Source organism: Anoplophora glabripennis, unplaced genomic scaffold, assembly GCF_000390285.2.
Source record: "Anoplophora glabripennis isolate ALB-LARVAE unplaced genomic scaffold, Agla_2.0 scaffold370, whole genome shotgun sequence".
NCBI lineage: Eukaryota > Metazoa > Arthropoda > Insecta > Coleoptera > Cerambycidae > Anoplophora > Anoplophora glabripennis.
The window spans coordinates 363733-381729 of NW_019416978.1; the positions used below are offsets into that span (position 1 = coordinate 363733).

The 17997-nt window shown below is 31.0% G+C and overlaps 3 protein-coding genes across 4 annotated transcripts in view; 2 read left to right on the forward strand and 1 right to left on the reverse strand.

Annotated features, from left to right (window-relative positions):
- The first annotated feature begins 116 nt into the window (after positions 1-116).
- On the forward strand, positions 117-1815 carry LOC108910515 (putative SERF-like protein). Its single transcript, XM_018715137.1, has 3 exons — positions 117-252; positions 312-417; positions 1554-1815. The coding sequence occupies exons 1-3, from the start codon at positions 246-248 to the stop codon at positions 1624-1626; spliced, it is 186 nt and encodes a 61-aa protein (XP_018570653.1). The 5' UTR covers positions 117-245; the 3' UTR covers positions 1627-1815.
- Positions 1816-3967: 2152 nt separating this feature from the next.
- Positions 3968-4918, forward strand: LOC108910516 (RNA pseudouridylate synthase domain-containing protein 1-like; the record flags this gene model as incomplete). The annotated part of the gene is made up of 4 exons (XM_018715138.1): positions 3968-4084; positions 4145-4388; positions 4449-4722; positions 4776-4918. Coding segments are annotated over 4 exons (777 nt in total), but the record flags the coding sequence as incomplete, so codon positions are not given.
- Positions 4919-13403: 8485 nt separating this feature from the next.
- Positions 13404-17997, reverse strand: part of LOC108910510 (leucine-rich repeat-containing protein 15) — a 36296-nt gene continuing 31702 nt past the window's right edge. For both annotated transcript variants that reach the window (XM_018715130.1, XM_018715131.1), the window contains one exon: positions 13404-16596. In XM_018715130.1, the coding sequence (XP_018570646.1) occupies positions 14715-16596 (1882 nt within the window). In that variant the 3' untranslated portion in view covers positions 13404-14714. The remainder of the gene's footprint in view (positions 16597-17997) is intronic.

Here is a 17997-nt window from a genome sequence, read left to right on the forward strand (position 1 = left end):
GGCCACAGAGTGAAATGCAATCAATTTTAAAACATTGGAAGGAAAAGAGATAGATAAGAATAGACGTAATACAAATTTACGCAGTTACAAACCTAGCCAAATACAATATTTTTTTATTTTAGTTTCCTGTAGTCGCAGTTGGTACTGACATCGTAGTGGTTCTAGAAAAGAGGCTGCGGCCTTCGGAAGCCAAATCAAGATTTTTTTCATAGTTCTTCAATTTTTCTCAGTTTTATCCCTCAAAAATGACTCGTAAGCTATTTTAAAACCCCTATAAGCAATACTGTTGATAATATTTTATATTTTCGTAGGTGGTAACCAGCGGGAATTGGCTAGAGCTAAGAACCAAAAAAAACAACAAGAAATGAAGAACAAAAAAAGTAACGATGGGCTGAGCCTAGAACAACGAAAATTTAGGTGAGATACTTTTGTTGTATCATAGATAAGGACCGTTTATGCTTTTCTCACGTACATAGATGCCTGGCGCCTTTGAAAGTAGTTTTAATATCAGTAAATAGATAATAATTGTCACTTGTAATAATTTGTTGTAAATATTATGTGAACATATTCATCGTTGCTTTGTCGAGACCTCATCACATGTCAACAGAACATTTTTTCTATTAGATTATACAGGACAGGATGCTCGCTTTCTAGTATAATCTCCTCGTAACTTAATTGCTCTTGATTTACTTGCTGTTCTTGTTATTGTTGTTGTTGTAACTGTTGCTCTTGTTGTAGCTGCTGCACCTGTTGTTGCTGCTGTAGCGGATGCTCTTGCTGTTGATGTTGCTGCAAGATATATAAAGAAACAATGCATCATTCAATTATACAATATTTTCTCTTATGAAATCTTTCTATTTAAAAATTTCTCTACCTTATTAAGAATCAAATAAGCTGCTTCCAACTTCCGAATTATTCGACCTTTTGCCATAATATTAACTCACTATTCGGTCAAGTAGTAATATAGAACTGCTGGACATCATTAGATTGAAAATGCAGATCACAAACGTACTCTTTTATTTTAAATCTGTTGACAGTCATTCACTTCACATACTATTACCATATTTAAATTATTTTCGAAACTGTTTATTTACCATTATAAAAACAAATTGTAATAATTATTGACTTGACTTCTAGTTTTTAGGTTAATATACCTCCCCGATATATCTACTAAACTCAATATAAAATAAAATTGGTTGTTATTTGCTTACTTCACTCGTATTTATTATGCTACATTCATTTGGGACATATAGAACACTAGCACCACCCCAACTTCTACCATTTCTTGGACAAATTTTGTCAATTTTCCCGTATGAGTTTGTGCTCCTTATCTAGTCTCCCTGCCTCCATATATCAAATGACATGATGACAATACTTTGTCATTGATGATAAATATATTTATTTATTTTCCAGTACACCTACAAAAAATTTAAATGTAAAAATTTTTTGTAGGGGATGCTTGAAAACATTTCCTCCCTTTCGATGATATTTAAAAGATGTATTTGAAGAAAAAACATTATTTTTGACATTATAAAAGATTGTATTATTTTCAGGGACGCGGAACTTATGAGGGAGAAACAGAAAAAAAAGGAAGATCAGAAGGGGCAAGCTCAAGCTTGTAAATAAAATGTCTTACATACAGATATTTTTTATTTTCTAACTTCATTTAAATGGAATACGTCTACGAAAATGTTCTCTTAATACATATGGTAGTAATAATGATTCCTTTATTTACATTGTGAAATATATGTAATATATTTGTATGTTGACATTTATGCCAATTTTACACTTTTATGTAACAATTTATCTTAAAATTGTATATTGTTTTGATTATTAATTTTATTATTTTAGAGATTATGTACCTTAATGAAAAATTTAGTACATAAATGAATTTTAAAAGTTGGCAATAGGTACTTCATTTATTGATTTTTGTAAATATCTAACTCGTATATGTTCGGGCAGTCTAAAATATTTTTTATATTGACTACCTATTATTTGTATTTTTTCACTTGTTCAGATAAATTCTAATCACAATAATCTCTGTGTCTAGAAATAATTTAATTATTGTAGTCTTACGTAGAAATAATTTTTGTCTTTGTATCAACCAGTTTGTAATTAAATAAGTGAAAACAGCTGCCTTTTCTTACTGTTGTTTTTCAAACCTGGTTAACAGACAAAATAATATTAAAAAGTTCCAAATAATAAGAAAATTAATTTTCAAAAGGGGTGAAGAGGCAGTGTTAAATTATTGCACCAAGAAAGTTAATGCGCCACATGTGGAACGTGGAAATTGGAACTTTACTATGGCCTGACCTACATGAGTATGGACCTCAATCCCATTAAACAACTATGGAATATGATTGGAATCTAGTTAATAAATTGATAAATTGGAGGATGGGGGCATCTCTTTATCGAAACAGAATGGACTGAACCAAAACAACTATTTCCAGCTTGAACTGTCAATCTAAAAATGCAGTTCAGCACTGAGGTGGATATACCCGATATTAATTTAATTAAAGTTTATTTCATATGAAAAATTGGGAACTTTAATTTTGGTTCTTAATTAAATATTACTTATAGGGTTAATTGACAAAAAAACATTTCGTGTGAAGCTAGCATTACCTATTAATAGAATCTAAAGTTTATTATGTTTCTTACAAAGTAATACGTTTTTGAAATTATTTTAGTGGTGCATTTATTTCTTGGAACAGGAAGGCATCATATCTTTGCTAAACAATTTTGTTATGTCTTGCATTTACCAATCTTTAAATCAACAAGTTGTTCAATATTCACAGTTTGTCGCACATGCATATTTTTATGTTATATTTAATTTAAGGCAAAAAAGTAAACCATAAAATAATAATTGTGTAACTGCAGTAATAAACACAATTTATTTTTTAGTTATTAGTTACTATAAAAATAATTGTCAAAATTCTGAAAACTGAAAGTATAACAATATATTTTGAATGAATATTTTCACCAAAATTGATCAAAAAATTAGATACAAGTTCTGTTTGACTGCCAATTCTTTGATCAACTTCTTAGTCAGATATTGGTAAATGTAAAGGTGTTATAACGTTTGAAATTTCTTTATCAATTTATTGAAAAATTTACAATAAAATTTCTTTCCAAAGTGAAATATATATTTGTGACATGATATTATTGAACTGTATTTAATGAAAAACCCTATAACCTAGCTCAACAGGTAAATATTTCAAAGATATTGATACCAAGAAATAGAAATATTTGATCATACAACATATATATGCCGTCATAGAAACGCTTTTAATTTTTTTTTTTATGGAAGTCATCTTGATTTAAGTCTGCTGTTATTTTTGTCTACTCAATATATGTATTTACTTAGTCAATGAACTGTGGTTCCATGAAATAAACAAAATATGTATATCTAATACTAATTACATAGGTACCTATAATGTACGTATTAAAAAAAAACTACTTCTATTTGGTTGATCTCTCGATTTGAAGGTTGAATAATGAATATACATATTTTGTAGTAAACATTAATTTTAGATAAAACTGAAAAAAGCATATCTGCCTGTGACAAAATTTCTTATTAATACAATTAATTAATAGGTTTAACATTTTAATTACATAATACATATATCTACTACGTTGTACAAAATCCAATGCAAAAATATAAATTGTCTGCCTATTGAATATAGATTTCTAGTAGGGGACCAATGAGAACTTGAAAAGAGGGATTAGTATGGTAAACCAAAATAATGTCAGCGACATCTAGCCGATAGTGGAGATTCTACAAAGTATTCAATAATGCTTATTAGTATCCTGTTATAAGAAGTTTTGCATATCAAACAATAGATGTCACGTATTGTTCAAGGTATTTAAAAGAAATCTAGTTTTCCATAAAAAAAATAAAGTTGTTTATATAACCTAAAAATACTTATATTATTCAGAATATAAAATGAATTTATTGGTCTATTACTTAAAAATTATTATCAGCCGTTTTCGGAGGCACAGAATTAAAATTATATTTAGGAGTGACAATATTATTGTTGTAGATAAAGATTATGATATGAAAATCAACAGTAATAATGACACAGAGGTTATTGTTAATTGTCTACATTTCCATATAATAGTTTCAGTTTTTTTTTTGTCGTTTTAGATTACTGTACAAACTCTGTTGAAGCAACAGTATCCTTCACTAGCGAACGATAAATTGTTCCATGAGTTTTACTTTCCTCATCGTCTAGATTATGCAACTAGTGGTGTAATGTGTATTCCAACAAATAAAGAGGCTTGTAGGGTGATATCAAATACTTTTCATACTAGAAGAAGTAAAAAATATTATATTGCAATTGTTCGAGGATTACTTTCTAAAGAAATCATTGATGTAGATATGGCAATAGGTGATAGTCATTCCAAATTTTACCCTTTTTTCCCTAGATAATGTTTAATTTTTTGTGTAGGTGAAGATATAAGGGAGCAAACTATTCAAAAAATGTGTACTGCTAACTCTCAGTATTGTGTCAAAAGTCGTGCTGCTAGAACAATATTTATTATACTCGATAAAGGTTTATTTGACAATTATCCTGCTACTAAGGTTCTGATAAGACCTGTTACAGGTCGTAGGCATCAAATCAGAGCACATTGTTCTTACTTAGGGCATACAATAGTAGGAGATTATACTTACAGTAACAGAAAGGATATTAATCCTTCAAGGATGTTTTTACACTCCTTGAGGTAAAAAATAAAATAAATAAAGTATATTTTATGTTTATATCTCATTATTCTAGGCTAGTATTGCCCAATCCAATGGAAAATATTGATGTTAATACGAGGGATCCTTTCATTGATTTTAAGGAGTGGACAACTGTTGAGAAAATAAATAGTATTAACAAAATCACTTATGATAAATTTGAGCCTTTTTTATATTAAATTTTTGTCAGTATTTGTTTATGTATATAAATAACTATAGTAAAAAAGTTTTTTTTTTATTACCTACTCCTTAATGGCTAAATGCTTGACAAAGGTGATACAAAGGAAATAATAAAATATTGTTAATATAATTAAATCAAAATTCAAAATAGTTAGACTATAGATCTTTTGAAATTCAAAGCATTTTAAGTTACTTCTTTATTTAAAAATGTTTAGAATACAAAATACTTGATGATTATTAACTTACCTAAACATTTAGGTAAAAAGGTTTTTACAATTTTCAACCCAAATTCAGCTAAAGTGACTTTCTGTGTACTTCTATAAATCTTAACTGATGTACTTTCTTACCCAAGAAAGATAAAAGGAAATTTCCTAGGAATTACTTATTTTAAAGCAGTAAAGCAAGTGCCTTTTATGTAAAACATTGTCAGATTTATTTGTTTTTATACCTCCTGAGGGGAATTTTACCTGTTATCATATTTAAGGAATTTTCTTGTACTGCAAAATGTTATTAATGGCCAGTAGGTCTCCAGAACTTGTGCTAATTGTGTGGTGTCTTGATTTAAAACTGGTGAGGACTTTATATGTGTGTAATTATGTATTAATATTTTATATTCCCGTATATAAATACTGCTCAACAACTACATATGATAAACATATAGATAACAAAAGTTATTCCTAGTTAATTTAGTAGACTCATATGAAACTCAAACATATTAAAGTTAAAGTGTCCTTCTATTCCACTGAAGAGGTATCTTTTTTAATGATGCTCAGCGGATACACACTGAAAGTGATATTTTGCCAAACTTCTACAGAAGGTTCCTTTGTCAGAATTAATAAAAAATTCAATAAACTACAGATGCCTTAAGAAAAGTTTGAAAACGTTGACAATGTTTTACATTACAAATCTTACAAATCTTATAAAGTAATCGAAATATAAGTACTTTTTTTGACTTTTAATTTTACCGAATAATCGTGTTTTTTTCCAACAGAAAAAAATTTTTCAAGAGCAATAATAATTTTTCAACTACCATTATTCTTTCGTACGTCCATTTTCTCAGCGAGAAAAAAATCGCCAATTTTTATCAAGAAAAATAAGTGGATCCTATAAACAGCCCATTTTTTACAACTCTATATAAACACGGATGAATAACCAAAAACGTGAATTAAATTTGGTACTGATATTTCAACAATTTTAGAAGATATTAAACAAATATCTTATCAACAGGTCATCTTCAAGGGTTACTTCAACTTTTTGTGTTAATTTCCCAGCAAAAACATTGGTACATATGCGACAATTCTTGTGTTTGTTGTGATATTTTTCCGGTCTTTACAATTTAAAAAATAAAACAGTTTTATATTACTTTTCTCTTACTGATATCAATATCAGAGTAAATTAGCTTTGAATTTAAATCGAACAAAATATCTTAGCCATGGAACATGTAACATTTCAATTATATTTTCGTTCTATATCTGGCGATTTGCCCCTATAATTGTAAACGGTATTTACTCTAGAGGATTAGAGCTATCAAATATTCATCCAGCAAAAGTTTCCTTCGAACTTGGATGCTGTGTGCTTTTAACAGTTGCAGGATAAAATCAGCAGGAATAAATTTAGGCGGCTATTTTGCATTAGTTTTATTTAAACTGCATTGAAAAGTTTCCAGTTTCTTTCAAAGGCAAATGTTATATATTCAGGACTATCTATATTATTAATTTCATTAAAATTTGTCAAATGGGCGGATTTTAATGGAGATTTTTTTAAAGGAAACTGTAAATCATAATTTCGAGAAAGCTGACGAATATAAATATGTATTTAATTATTGAAAATCGACGTAAAATTCTATTATATACACGGTGTCCTAATTCCCAATCCCATGCATGTACATTGAACTGTCATAACTTATTGGGGTTAAAATAAGACGATTTAAAATAGAACCCACCTCTAAAGTTGTTTGCTTTAGTTGTTGGAAAACGTCAATTTTTTTCCAACTAATTTTAAAACGCTTTAAGTGAAATTGGTGAATTGGTGAATACATTACATGCATGAAGGTGTCGCTCTTTGATATTGTAACGAAATAATTAAATAATTGCATTTATAAAGGAAAAATATCGCTTGACCCCCCCTATAAGAGTATGCTCATATTTTTGTGGTTGACATTACCCAAGCTCTTGTTTTAACATAGGATAAAATTTTTTTCAAGTTCGTTTTTAGAGCTTTTAATTTAAGATTTTAAAAAAATTTCATTTATTTAAACTTCTCTTAAGCTTAAATGAAATAACCGAAGTAACTGTAATTACCTTATATGTTTTTTTTACTCCAAAAATCTGTGGTAGTTACGTACAAGGAATGTTGAAACACTCGGTAAATAGGGGAGTTGTTTAATAGTTGACCTGGCTTTTTATACAGTATGTTTTGGAAAAAGGGAGTTCATAGACGTCATCAAAGATCACTTTTATGTTTGAGATACAGGGCAACAAAGACGTTTTTTTAAAAAAAATATGGAATGCATTGAAATTTGATAGAGATAATTTTTTTATACACCACTGTTGTTAGTTTTTGACCCTCTGCTAGATGCCGCTAGCTTTCCTTGTGACAACATACTATATAACTTTTTCGGGGTTAGGTTCTTTAAAGCGTATGTCGTATATTAGATATATAATTTAATTTTCGTAAAATTGCGTAAAAAGATACCTATGTAAAGGCAGTCCTGTTGAAATTGTTAGAAAATACCGTTTTTAAAATGTACGCAATTGACTGTCCCATAGTCAGTTTTTATTTTTTTACTATACAGTGTCCAAAAACGAATGGATAATACCACAAAGGTTCTTAGATGAAAATAATCAGATTTAGATCAAGTCTATAATTTAGCCGTTTTAAAATATTACGCCCCTTTTTGTTGTTAACAAACTAATACATAAACTTTTTTATTAGGAAAAAAATCATTTTTTAATGCAATGTTTCATCAACTTATGGTACTTATCCCAAAACACTCCGTATGTGATTTTTTTACGTGTTCTTTATTTTCAAATATATCGATCGTTATTACTTTATTGCTAAATTTTAATGCATTTCGTATTTGCAGAGTCTGACAATATTGTTGAAGAATGTTCACCAAAGGAGTAATAATTCTCTTATATCTAATAACGCAATTGGAAGCTTCTAATGATGTCGAGTCGTCACCATCTCAAAAACAAAGTGATATCACGGAACTCGCAGCAGTTGCCCAACCCTATTACAATGCAGCTATCATTGCGGCAGCTGCTGTATTAACAGGCGTTGGTTTGGTGGCCTTAACAGCTTTCTTCTTCCCTGTAATGGCTTATAAGGTGTGTTATGCTTTAGGAGGTTGTCAAAACACCATGGATTCTTACGTTGATGAACTTATAGGAAAACAACTCGGCAAAGCTAGGAATATAAGGTCTAGAAACAGGCGGTCTATAGAATATATAGAACCCATATTGGTAACACTAGCCAAGGCGTATGAAGAATACGGAGATCAAGATGTTAAAAAAAACTTCAAGATACCCAGCTATTACACAAAATAGCTGTCCTAGTTCAAATGACGCCGGTGGTGGTCAACATTTGTAGACTTATCTTTTTCTTGATGCACATTTTTGGTCAGATATATGGTTTGGTACTGCATTTCATTGAACTTTTTAACAGATTTTAAGCTGCAACCGTTAAATAATATAATATACATATAAAAATATAGTAAGAAATCTATAAAATAGGTTATAATTACAAAAATGTAAACAATTTTGTTCTGTAAGGTTAAGTATAATTATAAATAATATATTTTAAACGATTTCTTTGCTAACATTATTTATGTCATAATGGCTGCTTTATATTTAATTAATATCCAAATAAAAGTATAGTAGTAACTTTTATATAGGGTCTTTTGGTCGACGAGTCGACGTCCTCCCACAATAAAGAAATATTCAATGTGTTACTTATTGTATATTTACTGTAAAAAGTAGTAAAAACTATACGTTTATTTAAAGCGGGACAACTTCTCCACTGTCCTCGAAGCCAAAAGCAGAGATCTCATTCCTATCTACAATAACGGCTTAGAATGCAACAGACATATACGAACAAAGCATGGAAATGAAAGAGAAAGAACACGAAAGCGTCGACATCGTCTTGCGATATCTATAGTCGATTGTCATTTATTCTTGCCATGTGTCCTCTCCATGGCATTGGAATGTTTAGTTCAAGTTCAGTGACATCATTACTCACGTGCGTTGATATCACGTGGATGTTTTTTGCATAAACATTAACAAATACGTAATTTGAAGAGTCAAAACTTTACATATAATAATTTCCAACATTAAACACGGGTTTAGGCTCATTTATAATAGTGTCAATTATTTCAGATTGATTTAAAAACTAAACATTTTTTCTCGGCACATTTTCAAATTAATTAAAACGGAATATTCATAGCTGTAAACTAGTTAAATATAAGTAAAAGTATTTTAAAATTGAATTTTTAATAGTGTAAGCCCCATTACTGTGTTTTGTTGTAAAAAGTGTGAAACTTTTAAAAATATTGTGTCCCCTGCCTATGTTAATACGAAAGTGAGTGTTGATTTTCAAATTTAAAATGGATAAAGATGTTTTAAGAAACACAATGAAACAAGAAAGGTGAAGTGCTTTGCGCAGTACAAAAAAATCGCCGATGAAGCAGATAAATATGACTTCAACGAAACCGTTATTGACCACTTCGGGTTATCAAAAGGATCGGAGGATTGGATGCCTTCCAAATCATTCGAGGTATGTTAACTGTTTAAAACTGATCTCCCTATTTTTATATCTACGAGCTACCACTGATTTGATAGGTCAAATATTGTACATGTTGTATTCGAGAAATACCGAGCTATGCTAGTAATGAAAAGTAGGTCATATATTTTTAAAAAACTTATCATCCAGCATCCAGCTAAGTATTATAGGTATGTAGACCTATTTTGATATTTTAGATGTAACCAGTTTTTTCATTTTTACCCTAACATAGTTTTCAAATAGCAGTACCCAAGTAAATCAGACATACAATATTATTTGCCATTATTAAAATTTGTTTTCTTAACTAAATGAAAGTCTGTATGAAAACGTTTTTCTCAACCTAGCTGCAAGGATCAAATATTTTTTATCGTTATGATCACCTTGCATTCTTGTTGAAAGACAGTTTTCCAGAGCTATTCTTATCAGGGGATAATCTATATACGGAATTTTAAGAACTACCCAAAATCAATCACCCTATGCTAGCTGAATGCGTCCGAAAAATTCGATTTGAGCAAATAACTTGTTGTTCCCAACATAAAGCTCAATTACCCCCCCCCCCTTCCCCCTCCCCCTAAAAAAAAAGATGCAGTACTTTTTATGCCGGACAATAAACTCTAATTCTTTGTTATATTCTTTCGAGTTTATTAATTTTAAATGTTCATGTACTGTTCTCAAATTACATAGTCATTGTTTTATTTCAATAAATTTGTTACTTATTTATTTATTTATTAACCTTTTCGATGACCGGCATTTAACAAGTATTCATGAAATTTTAATTTCATATAGTACTTCAAGCAATCAAATTTTGTAAATGCCCTTTTTAACTTTTAGAAGTAACTTTTTTTAAAGAACTGCCTTTTCGGTTAGAACTAACCTTTAGATTATGGGCTGATTCTTATACGTTTATTAATTTGAAAGTCATGGTTCGAATAAGGCATTTTAAATTTGTATGTATTTGTATATCGTATGTATGTTTATATTTGTACCTATGTAGCGGCCCGTATGAACGCCTTAAGACATTAATTTCAAGACAAGGACAGACCAACGTCTGTGTCTTGTGAATTTGAAATTTTGTTAACACTAGAATGTCTCGAATCAAAATTGAACCTTATTGACTAACGCCACTGACCGAGAACTTCAACTTGTCCGTGTTCTCTAATTGTAAGTGCGAATGTGAAAAGCCCTTGCTGTTCATGCCCTTCTGTTTCTCCTAATTAGAGAGCGGAGCACCCTCTTACTGAGAAACACTCGACGACGACACTCGACGATACATCGTGCAGGGCAAAAAATCAGTTAAATAAACCACAAAGACAAAGAGATTGATTTTGTGTTACAAAAGAAATGTTCTAGGTATATGTTTAAACTTTTTATATATTGCTGCTTTGCTTTATGTGACCAACATACTTTCAATATAGGTTAACAGTTAAAATTGAGTGATGTTTTTTTTAACAATGGCACAAGTACTCAATTAGGTATTTTTTGGCACAGGCAAAAGATGATTTCATTTAACTAAACCAACCGATAATTTTTTAACGTTTTTACTTTTGTTACAATTTTAAAAATCGTCTCCTGTAAAATATTTCGAGTTATGCCAGTCAAAGCGAAGCAGCGATATATTCATTATTATTGTATTCTATTATTATTTAAAAGTGTTACCAAAAGTGTTATCCACTATTTTCTATATTTTCGACGTAGGGAAAAAATTAAATTAGCAAATTATTTTATAAAGATTGTACTAGTTTTTTGTTCTCAAAATTTCTCAGTGCAACTAATGTGCGAATATTTTATTAACTATTTAAAAAATATATATTACAAAATGACGGGTAGGTATTTAAAGAACTATCTTTTTTTGCATGCATTTGAAGTACTTTATACTTTGGACTACAAAACCCTTTTAAGAAAGGCATATCCTGGAAAGCGCTATGTCACCTTTTCATTCAGCGGCATTCTCCATAGTTAATCATAATATCCGACATCCACCCAATCCTCTGTTAGGCAATGGATCGATTGCACTATTGTGTATATTGTAAGTAGGATAATCAGAACAAATATGAAGTTTCATCCATCTTAATTCATAGCTCTTATTTATATATCCCCGTTTCCCAAATCCTTGGGAAAACACGGAGTATAGAGCAGATGAATCGTAAGGGTGTAATTCCTAGTATCCGATATGCCATATTATCCATATTAGCGAACTATTGTTTTAGCTCTACGAAAAAGCATTTTAATTGTTTCCGCTCCAGTGGATTTTTTCTTAAGAGAACAAGTGAAACATAATTATGAATCATTCTGACGAGTAACTTTGACAGAAGTAAAAAATATATGGGGCGAATTAAAACGGGACAAAATAGAGGGTGTTACAAAGAATGAGACACATCTTATTGGAAGTTTGTTGCTCTTTTCTGTGTCAGAAAGATATGTCATTTTATTTATTTTATTATTTCTCATATTTCCTTCAAGTTTTCACTAGCGGCAGGGTATGAAAAGGATAGGTTAAAAAAACACAGTTTTGACTATGGAAAACTTGACTTTGAGAAAAGTAACTTATGTTTTTAAATATTAAACGTAGCCTCTATATAAATATGACTTCCACTTAAATTAGTTGCAGAGTAAACTAGCCTCTATTTTTGTAGACCTACCGCCGCTTGATATACTTGCATTGTATTTTGAATCACTAAAGTAGTCACATTTGACAAAAGTAAAACGTATTATACAATTTATCCACGGATGGAGCTGAAAAGAAGGAACAATTTGGTGGCAGTCGGTTTTAATTTTACAATTAAAAAAAAATTTAAAAGTAGACCGACTATCTTCTCGCCCATGGTATATGGACATACATTTTAGTTGTGAACAACTTTGTTCAATAAAATTTTTCGTTATCTTGTACGAAAGAGGGATTTTACCTATAAAAAATACATTTTTTATTTGTGACGATGTCTACTTCATTTATCAGAAATAAAAATATGCAACTTATTAGTTTTTAATCATAGAGCATCGCTTGCCAACATTTCAGCTTCATTTGTTGTCATTCACACGCACTCAGCCACAAAACATTTTTCCAAAAAAAAAACAAATTTTATTACTTTTTCTTGTAAAATGAGAAATAAAAAGTTCCCTTTTCAAATTCATCCGTTGACACACTATATTATATTTTTTTACATCTTCACACTTCGTAATTATGCTTATTTACCGTGTGCAACAAAGTATCATGCCCGACGAACAACTCTTATCAATATTAATCTAAACCAACCATTTTTTATTTTTTATTCCCAGGAAATTGAATAAAGTAAATTCTAGATGAATCTGACTGAAAATTAAACTTAATTTAAAAAAAAATTGGACACGATACATCACGAGCAAACGATTGAACACGAAATGTCTCGAAACTACATTTTTCCGGAAATAATGGTGTCGATAAGTACCTTTTTTCGTTAATGACTTCTGTAGTAATTATTTTAAATTGTCTAACAAATCATTATTATTGCCGACTATATTTTTACTGATGTTTGCCAATACTAAATTTATCCACCAAGTTTATTGAAATGTGGAATTCCTCAACTGCAATAGCTTTGTCTGGAGCTGACGGCATCGGTTGATTTGACAGATTTACCCCCCAACTTACCCAAATAACAGAGAGTTGCATCCACAGATCACGTTACAGGAACTTGTATTACTACATCAGAAAAAGCAGGGGAACGAAACGCAATTACAGTTATATAAATTTTTATTGCTTTTAAACAAATTGACAGTTTTATTTCTATGTTTAGGGTGCCTTGCACCGTATATTAGGTATATAATAAGATATCTGATTACATTGGTCACGTACACGTACAGTGTCGCTCAAAAGTAATGCATCGATTTTTTTTTCAAATCGATGCAAACTCGAGACCGTACCTAGCTGAGGGTTCAAATGACTAACCCTCATGTATACAGGTGCAAATATTATGATAGAAAGTGGGTGTCCTACGCGTATTAATTATACTATATAAATAAAAAAGTATTCAACACTTTATTCATATTAAAATAATGTAGATAAATTACAACTATTTAACTACTCTGATGTGACTGTTTTACATTGACAATTTATTCACGATTAAACACGCAGTTCTTTATTAATAAAGTCATTGACTTACAATTAGTTAAAAGCTAATTTGGCGAGGTCAGATTTATTATATGGTACTACCTATAGGTAGTCCCATTTTTTATATAGACGAATACTTAACCCCACTGCTTATTGAAATTCACTCAAAAACTGAGGAAAGTTGAAACACATTCTAGATTATGGTGTATTGCAATTTCTTCATGAATAGATTGTAGTTGTAAAACAGTCATTAAAAATGTAGTAGTAATAGGTATACAGATATATTTGGCGGTAAAAAATTCCAACCACAACTAGTTTACAATACATACATAACAAATACAGTCTTTTTTAACTTAATAGTAGTTTAACTCTATTGGGTTTTTGTTGTAATGACTAACAACGAAAATTAAATAATTGCCAATAGCTACACAAGTTTTCGAATAAGCAAAGATTTGAACAGGTTCTTTTTAAATGAGAATTATCTCCAAAAATTATATACTGAGAGGTAGATTAAAGTCTTTTATAGTGAATTACTTATTTGTGCTATTTATTAAACGAAATTTTTGTCTATGACAGCTTAGTAACATATATTGCAACTTTTCAAAATTATTTTAGATTTCTGTGAGAAACAGAAAAAACAAAAGTTTATTATAAATGAACTGGTAATTATTAAAAAAATTTGTATATACTGAAAAAAATTGTGACAAATTAAAATCTCAGTCATTCTTTAAGTATCTCAAATATCAAGTATATTTAAAATCAGATCAAATATTTACGTGGAGGTATGGAAACAATAGAGACAGAAAAATGCAGTACAAATACAAAAGAATGTAAAAAAATAGTGACATTACACAAAGGCGTATTTAAGCAAAAAGAAAGTATCACAAAATCGAATAAAAAATAATACTAATTTAATATAAAAAATATGTAACATACCTAGTTGGTTTTATCCGTAGTAACTGTCATTCTTATACTACGTTTTTTCTTAGTTAGCAGAAAGGCTACGCCTATAATAGCCATAAGGGCCGCGTAGACTACAATTGCATTTATAGCTGCGGCGGACCAAGTATTGGGACCATGTCTTGCATACCTCATCTTAACACCGTCTTCGCTAATAACGTTGACATATCCATCAGCAGATCTAGCGACTCTTTGCAAGTTTGGCTGCGGCTCACAACCAGACTCACGAACGTATTTGGCCCACGTACGGTTGGTTGCTGTCAATGTGCGCTGTGGATTAATGAAAGGTCTACGACCAGGTACTGTTTTGTTCATGACGATGGTGAATGGTTGGGTACCAGTATCGTAATTGCAAATGAGAAGTTTCTTTTTTTTAGTTTTGCCCACAGAAACGTGTTCTTGCGTCAGCGTTGAGCCCTCTAGAATTCCTAGGTTTCCTTTCTCTATATTAGCCCAATCCCAGAGGTTAGCTACAGAGCAGTCGCATCTCCAAGGATTGCCAATGAGTTTAAGTTTCTCAACGTTGGGATTCAAAGTTATTTCTTTGGGTGAGAAAGTTGTTAAATTGTTATACCTCAAATCAAGAACTTCAAGCATTGGCAAGACTTCGAGGAATCTTAAATCGTTCGGCGACGCAAAGTGGTTGCCGGCTAGGATGAGGTTGGTAATGTTTGTCGTCCAATGAAAAGCGTTAGGAGGGAGGAATGTTAGATTGCAATTGCTGAGATCTAAAGTTTGTAGTCGGGAAAGTTGCTTGGGGAGGAGCGGTCCTGTTTTGGAAACATGAAGCGGGTTTCCAGCCAGCTGAAGTTCCGTTAAGTCTGTGTAGGTGAAATTGTTAAAGAACAACGTCGCGTTGAGTGGACGGCGGAGACCGCAAAAGTTTAACTCCAAACTTTCCAAATGGGTCAGATTCCCAAACAGGCCTGCCTCGAGGTTGTTGAGATCGTTGCCCGATAAAATCAATCGCCGCATGGACGTCATCTTCGAGAAGGACTCCGGAGCTAGGTGGGATAAGTTGCTGTAGCCCATGTTTAGATATTCCAAAGTTTCCAGGGGAGCCAGTAGCTTTACGAAGGCGTCGTTCAGTGGATTGTGAGATATGTCTAACTCTTGCAAACTTTTGAATTTATCGAATGTATCTGGCAACCGGCTTAGACCGCAATTGCTTAAAGAGAGTTTGTGTAAGTTTGTTAGAGGTGATAGGGCCAACAGTAAATCAGAGGCGAACAACGTGTTGCCCGATAAATACAGGTTCCTTATTTTTGTAGCATTGGCAAATGCATCTTCCGATAAGGGAAGGGTTAAGTTGCAATCAGATAAGTCTAGAGTATCAAGGTTCTGAAGGCTCCCTATAGTTTGTCCCACATTCAATCCGGCTAGATTATTCTCTGCTAAAATTAGTGTGCGCAGATATTGGTTATTGTCAAAGAGATCACCTGACAAACTTGTTATACCAGAGTTCCTTAAATCGACATATTCCAGAAGCACCAAATTTCGCAAAACTGCCACCCAATTTGTCTCATAGAAATTATTCCCACTCAACTCTAAATTTTTTAGATTTTTTAAAGTTCTAAACGCATGATCCGCGATATGTGTTAAATTACAATTATTCATCTTCAAAGTTTCCAAACTGTTCAATGGATCGAATACGTTATTATTTATAGAAACAAGAGGATTCTCTGATAAATCCAAGGTGGCTAAATGTGTTAAATTGTTGAAGAATTGGTCGTTTAAATTTCTCAAGCTGCAATTACTGATGTCCAAATAGAGCAAGGATTTTATAATTAAGAAAGGTCCCTCAACCTCTTCCAAAGGATTTCCTTGCAGCTCTAAGTTTATCAAACCAGCAGAGTCGCTGAAATGAAGAAGTGAGACAGAAAATAATAAATAGTGGTAAATAAATGAACTATTTTAATTATGAATATCGTATCTATATCGCTTATACGAGGTGATTCATTAACAATGGGAAAATCGAAAGGTGAAGATACTACACGTAAAATGGTGACCATTGGCGCAAATATGCCTTATCCGAAAGCTAATAGTTTCGGAAATACAGGGTGTTGAAAGTAAAAATTTTAAATTGTTTTTTTTGCGATTATTCTGAAACTATGTAGATTAGGAACTTGAAAATTTGTGAAACTATATTTTTTTAAACGTCGAATATGATGCGTATTGCAATTTCAGCGTTGGTCATAGAGGGCGCCACTTACCAATTTTACCAAAAATTTAGTTAATAATTTTTTAACCTGTATGTCTAATATGAAACTTGCTCCAAAACCTGAAAGAGCAATAATTTTTCCATTATTTATGTACTCTAGTTTCATTTCGGTATCTCGATCCGTTTTCGAGAAAAATCGATTTAACGAACACTATATTTTGATAATACGAGAAATTAAAAGCGAAACAAACTAAGTGTTTCTTCATGTTATTACAACAATTAATGATAAAACAAATGAAATACGTAATAATGATTTAAAGTAATAATTGTTCGAAGAATCCACCGTTGACACTGATACACTTTACACAACGTTTTCTGAGATATCTTCAGGTTTGAAACAACCAAGGACATTTAAATAAAGGGGACTTATTTATTTACATTTCTACATGAAGCCTGCTCTATTCACAGTCTAATTGCATCATTGTTGTCAGCTGTATAATTATACTGGAAATGTACTTAATATTTTTATCGCAATTTTCATCACAATTGTGAAAATTATTATTATAAGATAGTTTTATTAAGTTATGCATACAATATTGTTAAATTCTGTACATATTAAACTATTTTTCATTTTTCATATTTGCCATGTTTGAAGACTTGGCAACTACGCAATAATTTGTAGCGTGTTCCTCGTTCGTTCTGCCGTGGTTGGCAGAATATGGCGTCTCTTGTTAGAAAATAGTTGTGATTTTAGTAAGTGAAACGTGATTAGTGTTTATACATGTATTTTGGATAAACTTTTAAGGTGTGAATATGGTTAGACAGTGCAGAATTTGTAAGAAATTGGATTATAAACATCCACATCAGCTATCCTTTCCACAGGTAAGCGTGCTTGAAGGTGACTTTGGAATGTATATGCAACTGTGGCCATTGTCGTGCGTGTGGGTAACTTTTATTTGAATAACGGTAAAATTTTATAAAACTGACTTGGTATTTTTTTAAAATTAAATTAAAATATATTTATAGGTATTTCAATGTTATCCCTTATACCCAACATTACAAATTTTAATCATTCATCATTTTCATTTTCCTCTACGA